Source organism: Misgurnus anguillicaudatus, chromosome 3, assembly GCF_027580225.2.
Source record: "Misgurnus anguillicaudatus chromosome 3, ASM2758022v2, whole genome shotgun sequence".
Taxonomy (NCBI): Eukaryota; Metazoa; Chordata; class Actinopteri; order Cypriniformes; family Cobitidae; genus Misgurnus; species Misgurnus anguillicaudatus.
This window is the reverse complement of record NC_073339.2, coordinates 47,170,422-47,186,571: the sequence shown is the minus strand read 5'-3', so window position 1 is coordinate 47,186,571 and position 16,150 is coordinate 47,170,422. Positions and strand designations below refer to the sequence as shown.

The following is a 16,150-nucleotide window of genomic DNA, read 5'->3' as shown; positions in this document are numbered from 1 at the left end:
AATAACAATTCTTACTGTGTTATTTAAGATAATTTACTGCTTTATACACTTCTTTTTTTATATTTATACCCAGTGAACTGCTGATGCATAATAGATATGATTTATCCTTGAGCAATTGCATGCAAATGTCAATCTTACCTTTAGAGATTTTTTCAGTAAGCACAATTTAAGAATTGTCACGTCCATAACAGAGAAACGGCACATTCATTTTCCTTATAAATCACACATAAAAATTTAAATAAATATTATTTGTTCTTTGAAGAGCCATCCCTTTATCATTTCTTGAATATTATTGCTACTGACTTTTTTTGTTGTCTTTACATCCATAGCACATGTATATTTCTCTCATCTAAAAGATGTGTATAGACCACTTTTTTAAAGGTGCCGTAGTATGCAAAACTGTATTTATGTAGTCATAGATGAATAATAAGAGTCTTGTACAAGATAATGACATATCGTAAACCCCAAACACATTTGTTTCCTCCTTCTTATGTAAACCTTGTGCATCTCAACATAACACCAACTGTGATGTTACAGTCGAGATGTATACCCCCATACCAAGCCCTTAAGGTGACATTGGAGTAGGAAAAATCTAAGGTTTGGTTTCATGTGCACACGTGAATGCGAAAGTTTCACGTGCGCATGCGATAGTTTCAGGTGTGCACGCGAAACTAAACTTTATTTAATTTTTGCTCCATGTCCCCTTATGGGCTCTGTACTCCCAACATTAAATTAAGTACGATGTTGTTACAATGCTAAAAACAAATTTCTGACTGCCAAGTTAGCCCTAGTTAATGCTATATGCTAACATTTAGGCTGAAGTTCTACTATTGATAAGTTTTGCAGGTCCATACTGAAAAAACACAAACTTACCACTCAGAAACGTCCATTAACAATCTCCAAACAATTGATTATTCTTCAAATTCTGAATCTTCATCTGATACAGACTCAAACAAAAGATCTGTTTACACACACACAGAGCTACTGAAGGAGAAACACCCAATCAAAGCAGAGCTCAACATTATTATTCATGAACCTTTTAAATAAGGTAATAATAGACCATTTCATTCTAAATGCAAATCTTAGGGTTTTAAATGGACATGTAAAACTGTCTCTGGATCATTTAGACACTTTATAAAGACACATCACTTCTATGTAGATATCAGCGAACAAGTTAACAGATTATTACAATGCATTCTTTGGCACCTTTAAACTGTGGTCCGGGAACCCCTGGACAATTAAAGAGAAAATTTTTACTTTCTGTCTTTTTTATCTCACTCATTGGGGGTTGTTATATTCTTGTAAAGCTGCTAAGACAAAAGGTTTATTGTTAAAGTTAATGCAGTACAAATGAATTGAATTGAAAATGTTTCTCTTTAGGTTTATACATCCAACATAACTCTAAGTGTAGTCAATTATATTCCTTATACATAAAAATATATAAATTGATATATGTATTATTAGGGAGTGGTTCATCCAATTTGGGGCTTCTTGGCATTATAAAGTTTAGAAACCCCGACTGATATCTGATGTCTCAAATATGTCATCAGGAGTTTAGGAATACATAAACAATCTATTGGCAATAAATATATTCTTAGATAAATTATTGTTTTTTACAGAAAATGACACATCCATAAAGCTGGAATTGCTCCACTGATAAAATAACACAACATTACAGCTTCCAGATTACATACAGAGGCTCCAAAAGATATTTGGATGTTTAATGACTGCATATATCACCCTAAAGTTGTTTCCCAAATAAAGCACTGTCATGATTTCTTTCCAGACACTAATTTTGATGATGTGTTATTTAATGCAATGACATTTAAACATTCACTGCGAGTCAAACTCATGCGTTACCCTAAACTACACAACAGTCAGCTATACAAACATCTTTATTCAGTGCACACAATGGCCGCAGCCCTGTTGCTTTCTATTTCAGGTGCTAAGGCAGGCGCTGTTGCCATAGAAACAGCATCCTCAGCCATCACGCTTCTGACAGCCGCCCTTTGATTGGTCGCCTACCATCACACGTAACCACTTACATCAAAGTCAATCGCGGAAGTCCGGCCCAGCAAAGTGAATAATGTCATATGAACGATTCACAGGAGTGGCTTATTGTAAATCCTCGCATCCTATTGGACATCCCGGCCATCATTTATGATGGAGAATCCCTATCCTGGAGCGCAAGCTGTGTGGTTTGGCTTCAATAGGTCTCCACCCGAGAGTATGGCGGTTGGAGACGCTGTGAGATGTGGATGCGGGGATATTTTAAGGCAGAATGGATCAAATAATGCGCCAAGTCGGTAATTTGCGTATTATGTGCTAAAACGCACTGGCGTCTCCAAATAATCTTTGCTTAACGCCTTGCGCCGCCGCCTTTACAGAATGCAAGGCTTTATTACAACCTAAAAAGTCCTTTCACAAGATTTTCAAAGCAGATGTTGGGAAGCTACAACAGTAAGTTGTAAATGCGCCGGTGGATGTTGCGCCATGAAGCTCTTTGTGCGCTTTTGTTATTTATCTCTCTGGTGAGCGTTTCGACACAGCCAGCCATGGCTCAGTCTCTCCTTGACTTCTGCGATATTCAATCCAAGTTTGCCGTTGCATTTGGACGCTGGTAGCTGGTTCAGTCAAACGCGCGCAGTACGTCGGTTGCGGGTCGGTGCGCAATGCGCGAGTATAAGGTGGTGGTTCTCGGCAGCGGTGGGGTCGGGAAGTCCGCCCTCACGGTTCAGTTCGTGACCGGGACCTTCATCGAGAAGTACGACCCGACCATTGAAGACTTCTACCGCAAGGAGATCGAGGTGGATTCGTCCCCGTCCGTGTTGGAGATCCTGGACACCGCTGGCACAGAGCAGTTCGCGTCTATGCGGGATCTTTACATAAAGAACGGCCAAGGTTTCATCCTGGTGTACAGTTTGGTCAACCAGCAGAGCTTCCAAGATATAAAGCCCATGCGAGATCAGATCATCAGAGTAAAGAGGTATGTATATGTAGGCCTATCAGTAAAATGCAATGGTTTGGGGACATTATGGGAATAGCATTATATTTTTCCAAGCAATAATAAACCATGGAGTGTTAATATTGCCATCATTCAGAACCATTGGATGTGTCAAACCTGAGATCTTATGCTATAATGGCAATATCATGGTGGGCTGTACACTTCCTTACAAAAAAGTATGGTAGAAATGAGTACCTTGGTATTACCACCCTATACCAGGATGAAATAATTCTTCAGCTTTGGTGTACTTTAATAACAACTCAAATGGGAGTTATCTTCTATTATTATCATTTAACCCCAGGCTCAGAAACAGATGGTGCATTGTTTGGTTTTTCCATGTTGACTCTTTAAAATGGTTTGGACGCATATTGCTTTCATTAATATTATCTAAGGAACCATTTAAGCCAGAAAACAGAAGTAAACTAAACATTAAGCAATTATCATGTCAGAATATTTAATATAAATGCCTTTTAGCTGTGGAAAGGTGTTTTGCATTTTCTTTGTTTTTTTTAGGTCACCTGGTTCATTATGAGTAGTGCCTTGGAAATACAGTACCTGTTGAATTTGGTAGTGCACACCCCTTTAGTTTTGTAGCATGATGTCACTGATGACAGTATTGCTGTAATTGACATATTGAAGTGATGTCACAATAGCTCATGAGGCAGCTTGACATCATCAGTGCACATCATTAAAAAAAATGTAACCATTTACTGTGCTCGGTGATGAGGTCAGCATCTTTGTGATGACCAGCTGATTTGACTCAGTGTTATCAGCCATGTTAGAAATAACTTTACAGTTGTACCGTTTAGTGGTCACACAACAACATTCTGTGATTGACCAATCACAATCAAGTATTTTATATATAGTAAAAAATGATGCATTGGGGAATTTCCCATTCTCAGGTTTACACTTCATGACTCTATATTTCTATTCTCCCGAGGCCTAAAATGCTCCAGCGAGCCAAAATGCTCTCAGAAGTGAATTGGCACAGTTATATGCAGTAAATATCTAAACGTCTGGCACAGGCTTTGAATCTGCAGGGGCAGTTTTAAAGAAGGGGGGCAAATACACACTGAGACAGCAAACACTAACAATGCTAATGATGTCAGGATTTGCACACTCACCAAAATATAAATGAGATCTTGTTGTTGTACGCCAAGAAAACATGAGAACCGCATTAGCTTACATTGACCCAAAGGCGCACTTCACTTCTGGCAATGAGAGACAGAAAAGAGGAAATTTGTGTTTGTGTCCAGGACTTGGTTATCTGCTTTCTATCTAATGCTAAATCCAGGTAGTGGATCATAATTAGTTTAGCCAGCTAAGCAAGCTGCAAAACAGTTTTGTGTTTTTAAAAGAATAGATACAACCCTTTTGGATCATGCGCCTGGCACACCGACTATTTTCCCCATGGTTAAACTATAGCAAAAGTGGATTCGGACACGTCCTAAATGCACGCGTGCCATGCGCTTCAGACCATGTGCTTATATCCTTAAAATAGGGCCCTTTGACTTTACTTTGTTTAAGGTTATCAGTTAAACATGCAATTTGGGTCTTTTAGAATTATCAGTGGTGTATAAAGACCTTACATAATGAACTGTTTAATTTTTATTACCTTTGAATGAGACGTTTTTATCTACACACTGCAAAAAAATTCGGTAACACTTTACAGTAAGGTTTATTAGTTAACTACATTAGTTAACATGAACTAATAATAAACTGCTGTTAATTTCTAATACTTTTTAAAAATCTTGTTAACATTAGTTAATGCACTGTGAACTAACATAAACAAACAATTAAAAGCTTTATTTCTGTTAACTAACATTAACAACAATTAATAAATACTGTAATAAATGTATTGCTCATGGTTTCTTCATGTTAGTTAATACATCAACTAATGTTAACTAATGAACCTTATTGTAAAGTGGTACCAAAATTTCTTAGTATTTTGCCTTGTTTTCAGTAAAAATATCTAAAAAGTCTTAAATTAAGATGCTTTTTCTTTATTAGCAAAACAACCCAAGAAAATAAGTTTAGTTTTTAGACAAAGTGAATTTGTGCATTAAACAAGCAAAAAATCTGCCAATGGGGTAAGCAAAATTTTCTTGCATTTTTTTGCTTGTTTTATGCACAAAATCACTTAAATTTGATATTTTTGGTCTAAAAACTAGACTCATTTTTTCTGGGTTGTGAGAATTTTTAGATATTTTTACTGAAAACAAGACAAACATACTAAGAGATTTTTTTCTTGAAAATCATTTTTTTACAGTGCATACACTACACTACAGAAGCCCTAAAAGGACAAACGGTTCCTGTGGCAGCTCCCGTAGCTTCTCTATGCGTTTTGAAATTGAGGTTGGTTGCAATTCGCAATCTCACCTCTAGATGCCGCTAAACACCCACACTGATCCTTTAAACAATGACTTTTAGATAATATGATGCTAATCTTAGATAACACTAAAGTTTCCTTGTAACTTTCTTCAGCACATTAAATGTAACACCTGGTGATCAAAATCTGTAAATGAGATGATGTTTCATAGTGACCTCAGTGAATGGGTGGTGGTCAGATTTTACTTCTCAGAACTCGATGTGAGACTGCGTTTGATCCATGAGGGTGAACCACGGGAAACCCCCGTGTTTATGTTGATAAAAATAGATGTGTTACTCTGATCTGAGATCAGTTTTGCAGGATGGCTTGTGATGACTCTGTAGGGATTTACAGGACTTGCGAGGGGCTTTCCAAGGATGTGCAAAATGAATTCCAGTGGAGCGGCTGTTGAAACGTGATGATTGTTTTTTTTTTTAACCGGGTCTGATGTGATACTCACTGTACTGCATTGTCGTGACCGGGAGCAAAACTGAGGCTTATTTACATAAAGACATTAATCTTCATTTGTGTTTGTTTCTGAAGGGATTGTTTTTATATTATTGGTTGGCATTGCGCTGTAATATTGGCTTTTCTTCATACTTGTACATGATGTGACCTTTAGTTTAACATCACCACACAGTTCTTGTATTTTATAGGTCAGCGGTGTGCGGTATATTATCGAGCATCTGTAGAGTAATTCACTTTACATATTATTTTCTGTATAGTTTCATATTTTTCTGTTCAGTCAAAGAAACAGTTCACCCCAAAAAATAAAAAATGTAATTCTTTCTTTAACTTACTTTCACATTGTTTTAAAACTTTTTTATTTCATTCTTCTGTGAAGCACAAAATGAGATGAAAGCAAATCAGACATTGCTGAGCTCCAAAAGGTAAAAACACACCATTATATAATATCTGGTTTATAAATCTATACTTTTTTTTTTAAATATGCAAAATTTAAAAATATATATTTTATGCCAAAAAGAAAAATCAGGATTATATTTTGTAAATTTCCTACAGTAAATATATATCAAAAATATATTTATCATTAGTAATATGTTTTGCTAAGGACGTGATTTGGACAACTTTAAAGTTGATTTTCTCAATATTTGGATTTTTTGCACCCTCAGATTCCAGATTTTTAAGTAGTTGCATCTCTGCCAAATATTGTCCTATCATAACAAACCATACATCACTCGAAAGTGTATTTATTCAACTTTTTAGATGATATATGTATAACTCTCAATTTAAATGTGACTGGTTTTGTGGTCCAGGGTCACATTTTAAGAGTAAGTATATACCGACAGGAGTTTTGCTTATAGTCAAACTGTTATTCTTCATATGAATCCTTTGGCTTTGTTATACGTTTACTCGAAATCTTGCCTGCTGTTTTTTGATTTTGGACTTCATTTGGCCACTTCTGCTTTTAATTTCTGACATTTTGGAGAGAAAAAAACATTCCCCTATTCTGTTTTCACTAAGAACTAGGTTTCCAGTTGTGGTCCATACCAGCATTTCTAGCCAAAAGCATCCCAGCATGCCTTGCGTCCAGCAGGGTCTCTGGAGACGAAACATCTGTTTTTGTGTTTCTAGACTCTGGGGGTTGAAGCGTTACTGGGCAACAGTGGGGATGAAGCCTTTCAATGCATTGGACGAGAGAGGAGAACAAATGCTTTTTGACATATGAAATCGATGTTGTGTTAGATTCTTCAATTATTGCATTTCTTGCAAATTACACCCTGCGGTCAGTTCACTAAAACTGCTTTGTCTTATTCACTAACCACCTGTAATTTACCAACACTGCACTGTTTAAATATAAATCAAATCGTTTAGCACAAACATGCTAATGCAAAATAATCAAATATACTCTTAAATGTATAGCATGCAGATTGTGTAGGGCAAATTTTTTGTGCAGCGGTTGCATTACAAGTCAATTCTTTCATTAATCTCTGAATTAATATTTGCAGTTAGTTATACTGTAAATAATGAATTGCATTTGTCTATCTGTACTATTAAACCCGTTGTGGTCCATTTCACTTTTGCTCGTGCCGGTGTTGTGGTTTGTGGCAAAAGCTGTAGATGTGCACCAAGGCACAAAATGAAATCCATCATGCAAACTAAATGAATAAATCCACGATGTCATGCAGACAGTGTATGACATCAGTAACATCAACTTGATGAGTTTTTAGTAGATGTTTTGGGTCCCATTTGACTTGAGGGGAGTAACATTCATTCAAACAGAGCTTCAGTGTTTTATCTCATCCCCATACTCACACTTTAATTGCAGAGACATTAATATGATAATGTATGAAATATCAATTAAACCAGTAATAAATCGACTGTTTTGCCTGGCTGGTTTAAGCAAAGTCACCTTGCAATTGCTAAGAGAGAGAGAGAGAGAGAGAGGACAAAAATAAATAAATAAATTTATTTATTTATTTATTTATTTATTTATTTATTTATTTATTTATTTATTTATTTATTTATTTATTAATTATTTGTGCTGGAAATGCAATGACATTATTTTTATATATAATATACAGTGTGGTAATACCTTTAGTTTTATAATTCAATGAATGTAACCAATAAATTGCTAACATTTATAAAGAGAAGAGATGATGCCCATCCATACTACATAGCAATAAATTACTTTCTTACTTAGTATTTTTGTCTTGTTTTTAGTACAAATATCTAAAAAAAAAAAAAGATTCTTTATCATTTCTTGATGAGCAAAATGACCTGAGACAATAAATCTAGTTTTTAGACCAAAAATATAAAATTTAAGTGAATTTGTGCTAAAACAAGCAAAAAAACTGCCAATGGGGTAAGAAAAAAATCTTAAAATAATTTTACTTTTTTTTTAAACACCTAATTCAAGAAAAAAATATCTTTACCACATTTTATTCTAAATTTTAGTTAAAATCTTAGTTAATTTTCATCTAAAACCTAGACTTATTTTCTTAGTTCATTTTGCTTATCAAGAAAATGCATCTTGATTTAAGAATTTTTTTGATATTTCTACTAAAAACAAGACAAAAATACTAAGTCATTTTTTGCAATGTACAATCCTTCAAACTGTCAAATATAACATATATAATACACTTTATTATCACCTATCATTGCTATAATATACACACTCTGCTAACTAATCATTTATACAGACTTAAATTATTAGCATTGTATTTAAATTTCCGCAAAGTCTGATCAGTTTTTTTTATAAGCTCCCACCTCAATAAATCATAATGAAACTGTAGTTACACTATTTCAGCTGTTTGATCACACATGCCAAAACGTCTCCCACTTTGGTTAGCAAAGAAAAATTCTCCACAAAATACTTAATAAAATAAGATATCATAATTACACTTTTCAATACATATGTTTTTATATGAATAAGTTCTTGAAAAAATACTGGGGTTGTGTCCTCTGTTGGATCTGAAACCACGCCCACTCGCAGGAAAGCTGTCTTCTCTCTCAACTTCCAAATACAGCTACAACCTGAATGCATGTTTGTGATTGTGTTAGGGGCGGGGCCATGCTCAGTGGCCCCAGTGCATCATCAAGCCACCGTTTTAGCCCCGCCCAAATGATCCTGAACACAGAAATGTGAAAAAACTGTTTAACAGTGTAACTCCACAATTCACATAGTTTACAGTCTTTGTGCTGTGTTTCAGCCATGCATTTTCTTTCTGAATACTTTTTACGGGTAAAGCAATTCAATAACATCAATTAGTTACGTTGTAATGCATTACACCCTTTTTTCTTTCTAGAACAGAAACCCTCTTTCATTATTCTGTCTCTGACTAATACTCAAAAGTATGCACTTTCCCATCAGCAGCATAAAAATAAGTATGCAACCATGGTCACAGAAGTACAGACACATCCACAGGTGCACAAATAAGCATCAAGTGTAACTGTAGACTCCTCCTGGTGTCACTCTGGATATAAATAACAACTTCTCACAGCCTGTAAATGACATTTCAAACCTCCCACTTACAATTCACAGCTCTCTCTCTCTCTTCACACTGAACACACACACACATCAATAACATCGATCTTTAGTTCATGTGATGCTGAACATCATCTGAGATGAGCTGCTTAATGTCACACATGATGTTATTGATGCTTGTGAAAGTACAGCGGGATGTTATTGTCTGGGCTAGAAATAATAACACGCCACCTAAATGCCTTAAGCGTTTTTCACACATTTGCATTCAAAAACAGCCGGATGCATCTGACTGCAACAGAGCACACAGGTGTGAGAGACGCATTTTACCTTCTTTAAACTTCATGCTGTTCACTCGTTGTTTTACACATATACGTGTTTTTAGCTTATTCACAACAAAAGTTTTGTTATTACTCTTAAATGCGATCTCTGTGAGAAGAAAATGAGCCGCTGAAAGTCTCCCGCAGACATTCATATTCTTCAGTTATCCTGGAGCTCAGCTGAGCATTACATTAGCATGGGTTTGTGGGTTTGATGTCATACTGAAAACACGTATAGTCCATTTATAGTAAAATGTATGTCAAATGCATAAATGTAAACGTAAAGCCAATTGTTTGTTCTCTAAATTTTTTTTATTTTGCTCAAACCAATCCCTGTTTTTGCAGCGTTTTACAGGTTGTGAATCTGTAGCTGGTGTCCATGACTCAGCTGATTCACTGTGATGAGCGGTGGGCCGGTGGTTTTTCACCAGCATCTGACAGATCAATACCCCTGACTCAGAGACTGTGGAGGAAATGATTCACACATTACATGAATCCCTTAGCCTCTTATTGGATGTCTGGGATCTCTATAGCCAACAGAGAGCAACAGAGTCTGTGCACCGGCCGTGCCGCAGGGATTAAGACTAATAAATCTGCTTTGGCTTTAATGATTTTAATTCTGGATATTGGAGATGTGCTCTTTTGTTTTAACTCGGTAAAACAACATACTGAACCGTTTCATAGGATTATGTATTAATTAGTTATTGTTAGAGTATTGATAAACATGACTGCACTGTAAAATAGTTAATATGCATTTATATGTACATTTGTGACGCACAGGAGTTGAATTTTGTCTTAAAGTCGCCATGAAACTGGATGTAGCGATTGCCTTATTTTCCACATAGTGACGTATTTCTGAATAAAACCCGATTCTGAAATGAAATAAGGTCAAGCTGGATTTGAATTTGTCCTTCGAGATCTGATTGGATCGCTTGAAGTTGAGTCGGGTTGCTAATTGCTAATCACAGCGATCTTCTCCCGGACCCCGCCCACCTGCCATAACATATGACCGGAAGTAAAAAGAGATTGTTTTGTGGACAGGAGGAGATTTGTGTTTTTGATTAAAGATTATGGCGGCACATTAATTTTTGTTTAAATAAGGAAACTCACAGATAAGTCATTTGTAAAAAACACAACAATATTCAAAAAAAATAACAGTTTTTAATTATATTTTCATGGCGACTTAAATCTGCCATCCGTAACGTTTGCCTCTTTAGCACCATCTCTGTTTGAAGCATAAAATTGCAGGTTACCTTACACACATATCTTTCCATAAAATCTGACCTAACCCCTCAAACTTGATTTTTGTTTATTTTATATTTAAAAAAAGTTACAGATTGATCCTTTAACTAATGATGTAATGCATTCTAGCTTTTCAGGTTGTTAAACTCAAGTTTTAAATATTACATTTGCTTTCCCTGCCAAAAAACATTTCCTTGCCAATGACGCTTTTCTGATGAATTTTACGGTAATCTTTAATTCCGCTATTATCCACTAGATGGCGCTCTTACCCAATTTCTAAAAAAACTGAAGCAAAAACAAATTTAAAACTCAGTGTATGTTTTGATAATTATTCTGAATCTGATCTCTATCACAGTAAAAAAAATTCCGTAGAAATTGCAGCTGGGTTGCCGGTAACTTATCGTAGATTTAAATTTATGTTTTTTACTGGCAACATTTTAAATGAACATTAAACATTTACAAGTCTTTGTCTTTACAAGGTAAAACTAAAATAACAGCATCAAGCAAAGCATTCTGGGAAACAAAATCTGAAGCAAAAAACTGAAAAAGTTTGTTGATGATTTCTGGTTCCCAGAATGCTTTGCATGAGGCTGTTATTGTTTAGTTTTACTCTGTGAAGATAAAGACTTGTTAATATTTAAAATTTATTTAACTTTAAAAAAACTCTTGCCAGTAAATAACATACATTTAAATCTACAGTAAATTACCGGCAACCCAGCTGCAATAGCATTATAATTTCTATGGAATTTTTTTACAGTGTAACAAAATTCCTTTACAAAAATGCAATTAGTTTAGCTTTTTGCTCAAAATATATTTTTTGAAGAAACCTACCCATATTTAAGAGGTTAAAAAAAGAACAAATGAAGATAGGAAAAAACTTTTTTTCACGTTTTGTTTGTTTGAAAACAGAGGGCCTGTTCTTTCATTTGGTATATTTGTATGTTTATATATTTATATAAAAAAAAATCCGGCATTTTGTAAAAATTCTGTGATAATCACAAAAAATGCTGGCGGGCAACTTGGTTAAAAAAGGCTGGTGGGGAATGAATTAATATAAAGTTTACATTGTGTTGTAAAAATGATGAAATGATCTTGATACGTGCTAAATTCATAATGACAATGTATTAACACAAGCTTTTTTATTCTGCTATAATATAACACTATAAAGAATAATATATGTCATTTTATATACAAAATATAATTCTATCTTGACATGCGCATTATATGGTTCATGTTGGTCCAGTTTAAGTCAGAGGATTCACTGGTTTAGTGTATTCATTTTCATTGTAAGCTTTTAAAAAGTTATTATTTTAGATGCAATTTTGTAATATTTACAGCTAACATTTAAAATCATTCCACAGATTTTTCCACAAAATTTCCACAGAAAAAGCACAAAACGTCTGCAGATTCCTTCTGGCCCTTCTCATGAACAATGAGATGACCAATTGAGCTACAGGAAATAGCCAATATGCATATACATCTGTGGCGCACATGAGTTGATAATACATAATTTTCCCTCTTTATCGCCAACTTTTCAACAGAAATGTCCATAAAAAGCTGTCATTGAGTTTGTGGTCATGTTTCCTCACAGGTATGAACGTGTGCCGGTGATATTAGTGGGAAATAAAGTGGACCTGGACAACGAGCGTGAGGTTTCGTCGAATGAAGGCCAGGCTCTTGCTGAAGAATGGGGTTGTCCTTTCATGGAGACCTCAGCCAAGAGTAAGACTATGGTGGATGAACTGTTCTCAGAGATCGTTCGACAGATGGACTACGCTTCTCAGCCTGATAAAGAAGACCCGTGCTGTTCCTCCTGCAATATACAATAACCCACCGACCGCGGTGTGGATTCAGCATTATACGTTGTCATACTCTTTCTACTGTATGAAGAAAACAGTGATCACGAACACACACACACACATGTAGCTGATGTGTTTTTCTGTTTCAAAAATAGTTGCATTTCAGATTTGCATTTAGGATCATCTCTGCTGTCTGCAACTTTATAAAAAAGATCATAAAAGGTTATAAAGAAAATGCAACAAAAAGATGCAGAGTTTCTTTCACCTTAACACTTTTTAGAGCTGTTTGCTTTTCTCTTGCTGTTTAGTTTGCACATACAGAACCTGATGTCTTAAACTGCCATTAGAAAAATGACCCAGATTTGTTCTTCCAAACGGCCGCTGTCATGTAACCCACGGCGAAGATGAAGTTTCCTCCGTTCACGAGTGGATTGATTTGTGTGCGGGTGACTTGTTTCAATGACCGGACGCTTTACTGATGTGCGTTTGAGGAAACCAAATAGTTTGCAGCACTTTGCTTTGTACTCTTGTGTTTCTTTTCATTTCTTGAAAATATCAGCTGTGATTTTTGGAAATCGCAGCTCAGTACAGAATGTTGCAGATATTGAATGGTGTATTTTGATAATGTAGTAAAACAATCAACTAAAGATTTGCTTTAGGATAGACTTTTCTTCAGCTGGGAGGAGGAATTGTTTTGAATCTCATGATCATTGGCACTTTCCACAGATGGGATACAAACCGGTGTCTTTATAAAGCAATAAATACACAAATAAGCCTATATCTTCTGTTTGATTTTTCATATTTAAGTCCAATTTTATTTTAATCTCTATTTAGACCAAATTTCTGTAACAGGGTTGCGTGAATATAAAATCCACCCTGTTTGTGGAAAGTGCTTCTTCACATCTGACTGTATTTGTGTGATTTTTATTGAATGATATTTTAAAACAGGAATCTTCTGAATGCTTTGAGCTTCATAGTTGTACAAACACGCAAGAAGTAGTCGCTTTTTAGCCAAATGACAAAATTGTTTTTATTACATCTTACTCAGGAGTTACAGGCCACCAAATCAGTTTTTATTGTTTTATCCTTCTTATTCTTGTCTTTGGTATTACAGCAATTCTTACTCCAACCATCATGTCTGTGACTCTTTAGGTTCACAATGAGTTCATCCGGAAATGTATAAAAAATTGTATAGGTAAAAATCAAGATGGTTGTGTGTAGTTTAATAAACAAGGCCATCTTGCAGTGTTGATTTAGCAGACAATATGCATGGCTACAACCTTATTGTGAAATGAAATAGACACAAAACACATGAAGACTTCTCTGGATGATCATTTATGGGTGAATCTGCCTTGCCATGCAGACCTTCGGTTTGCCTTTTTAACTTTCGTCATCGATCTTATATTTTTTTAAGTGACATTTACCCTCTTCCTCGCGGTAAATGGTTTGTGGATATGGTTTCATTTCGACACGACAATAAAGAATCTTATTCACAAATCTAGATTTGAGTTTGCGCTTCTTGTATGAATCTGTTTCCGTGTGTGTTTGACAATTTTTTTTGCTTTGTTGAATTGAAACCTCGGATGTGAATATTTGCAATAATTCAAAATTGTGGAGTTTCCACTGATATCACATTTATTAAATATGTGTTCATCTGAAAAAAAAAATCCAGGTTTTTATAGCATAATTTGCTAATTGCTTTTGGTAAAAAGAGTCCATTGTAAAAAATTGCTGTAATTATGCAGCTGGTTGCCAGTAATTTACTGTAGAAGATGAAGACATAAAGACTTATTGAACATATTGTTTCCAGTAAATAACATAAATGTAAAATCTACAGTAAGTTACTGGCAACCAGCTGCCAGTAATACTGTAATTTCTACAGGTTTTTTTACAGTTCATTCTACAAAGCATTTTATTGGACAATGACATGGACACGCCCCCGTGTGCAACATAAGTCATCAATGTTGTTTTACCTGAAAGTGAAAACCTTAGTAGTACACTTCTGATGGTTTTAACCTCCAAAGTTGCCAGATATTAACTAAAAGCAACAGAACACAATCTTCTTCAGGATGCAACATTTAAACATTGGGATAGTTCACCCAAAAAGTAAACATCTATGAGTTTCTTTATTCTGATGAACACAAAAACGATATTTTGATAAAGGATTGTAACCGCACAGCTGACGGTATCCGTTTACATCCACAGTATTTGCTTTTCCTACTATGGAAGTCAATGGGTGCTTACCATCATTTATCAAAATATCTTTATTTGTGTTCATCAAAACAAAGAAACTCATACAGGTTTAAAACAACATGAGGGTGAGGATATTATTAGATAATTTTTGGCTGAAATCTCCCTTTAATGCAGTTAGGTTTATAAAATAATATACATTTCTTTGACTTTAAGATTATTATAAACATGTGCATGTTGCCACACAAAATAATCTACATAAAAGAGAGTTTATTGATGATTTGAATAATAAGCCTATCCTTCACTTCAGAGCTGATGAATATCAGTTAAGACGCAGATTCAGTTCTCCAGACCTGAATATAAATGACAGGTCTTAATAATATATTGGTGAAATGTGATGGAGACGTTTCACAGGAGATTTCACACACCACCCACTACAGCTTCATCTGAGACTTTGCATTGAAAAGCATGCGACAAACAAGTCTACAGAGGAGAAGATTTACTGGAGGATGATAATGTAACATAAAATATAATCTGTTTCTATTTATGATTAATTGGGTTTTGTAGAAGATTTGTTGGAAACGCTCTTTGATTTGTTCAAGTGTCTTAAAGGGGACATTTCACAAGACTTTTTTTTAAATGTTAAATAAATCTTTGGTGTCCCCAGAGTACATATGTAAAGTTTTAGCTCAAAATACCCCACAGATAATTTATTAACATGTTCAAATTGGGTGTGTCCTTTTAAATTCAAATGAGCTCTGCACTAAATGGCAGTGCTGTGGTTGGATAGTGCAGATTAAGGGGCGGTATTATCCCCTTCTGACATCACAAGGGCAGCCAAATTTCAATTATCTATTTTTTCACATGTTTGCAGAGAAAGGTTTACCAAAACTAAGTTACTGGGTTGATCTTTTTAACATTTTTAGGTTTATAGAAGCACTGTGGACACAATTATAGCACTTAAACATGAAAAAAGTCTGATTTTCATGATTTGTCCCCTTTAAAGTCACGATATGTAAGAAAAACCACGTGCACAGTGTGATATATTTAATGCGGTTGTTTACTTGCCTTATCCCAAAAGTTCCCAAGGATTTGTAAATGCAAAGAAATTCATGTTTGATTGTGATTGTATCTGGATGTTGTTTAGTAAATCAGTGATGCTGGAACAGTAACAGCCTGACAACGCTGGAAGACGAGCAAGGACACAAGACGGGATGAGAAAGCCGCAGTTTATTCAATCACAGACACAAGAAACAACTGCAGTGTGATAGATTTCTAATAAGC

At 35.1% G+C, this 16,150-nt stretch overlaps 1 protein-coding gene across 1 annotated transcript; it reads left to right on the top strand.

Moving 5' to 3' along the window:
* The first annotated feature begins 2,076 nt into the window (after window positions 1-2,076).
* Window positions 2,077-14,177, top strand: rap2ab (RAP2A, member of RAS oncogene family b). The gene is made up of 2 exons (XM_055206187.2): window positions 2,077-2,986; window positions 12,469-14,177. Exons 1-2 carry the CDS (start codon window positions 2,673-2,675, stop codon window positions 12,704-12,706), a joined length of 552 nt encoding a protein of 183 aa, XP_055062162.1. The 5' UTR covers window positions 2,077-2,672; the 3' UTR covers window positions 12,707-14,177.
* Window positions 14,178-16,150: the final 1,973 nt, after the last annotated feature.

Bases quoted from the DNA above. Each gene is read 5' to 3' on its own strand.
- rap2ab (XM_055206187.2), top strand. From the start codon at position 2,673: ATGCGCGAGTATAAGGTGGTGGTTCTCGGCAGCGGTGGGGTCGGGAAG. The intron at 2,987-12,468 runs GTATGTATATGT...GTTTCCTCACAG, and splicing joins CAGATCATCAGAGTAAAGAG to GTATGAACGTGTGCCGGTGA.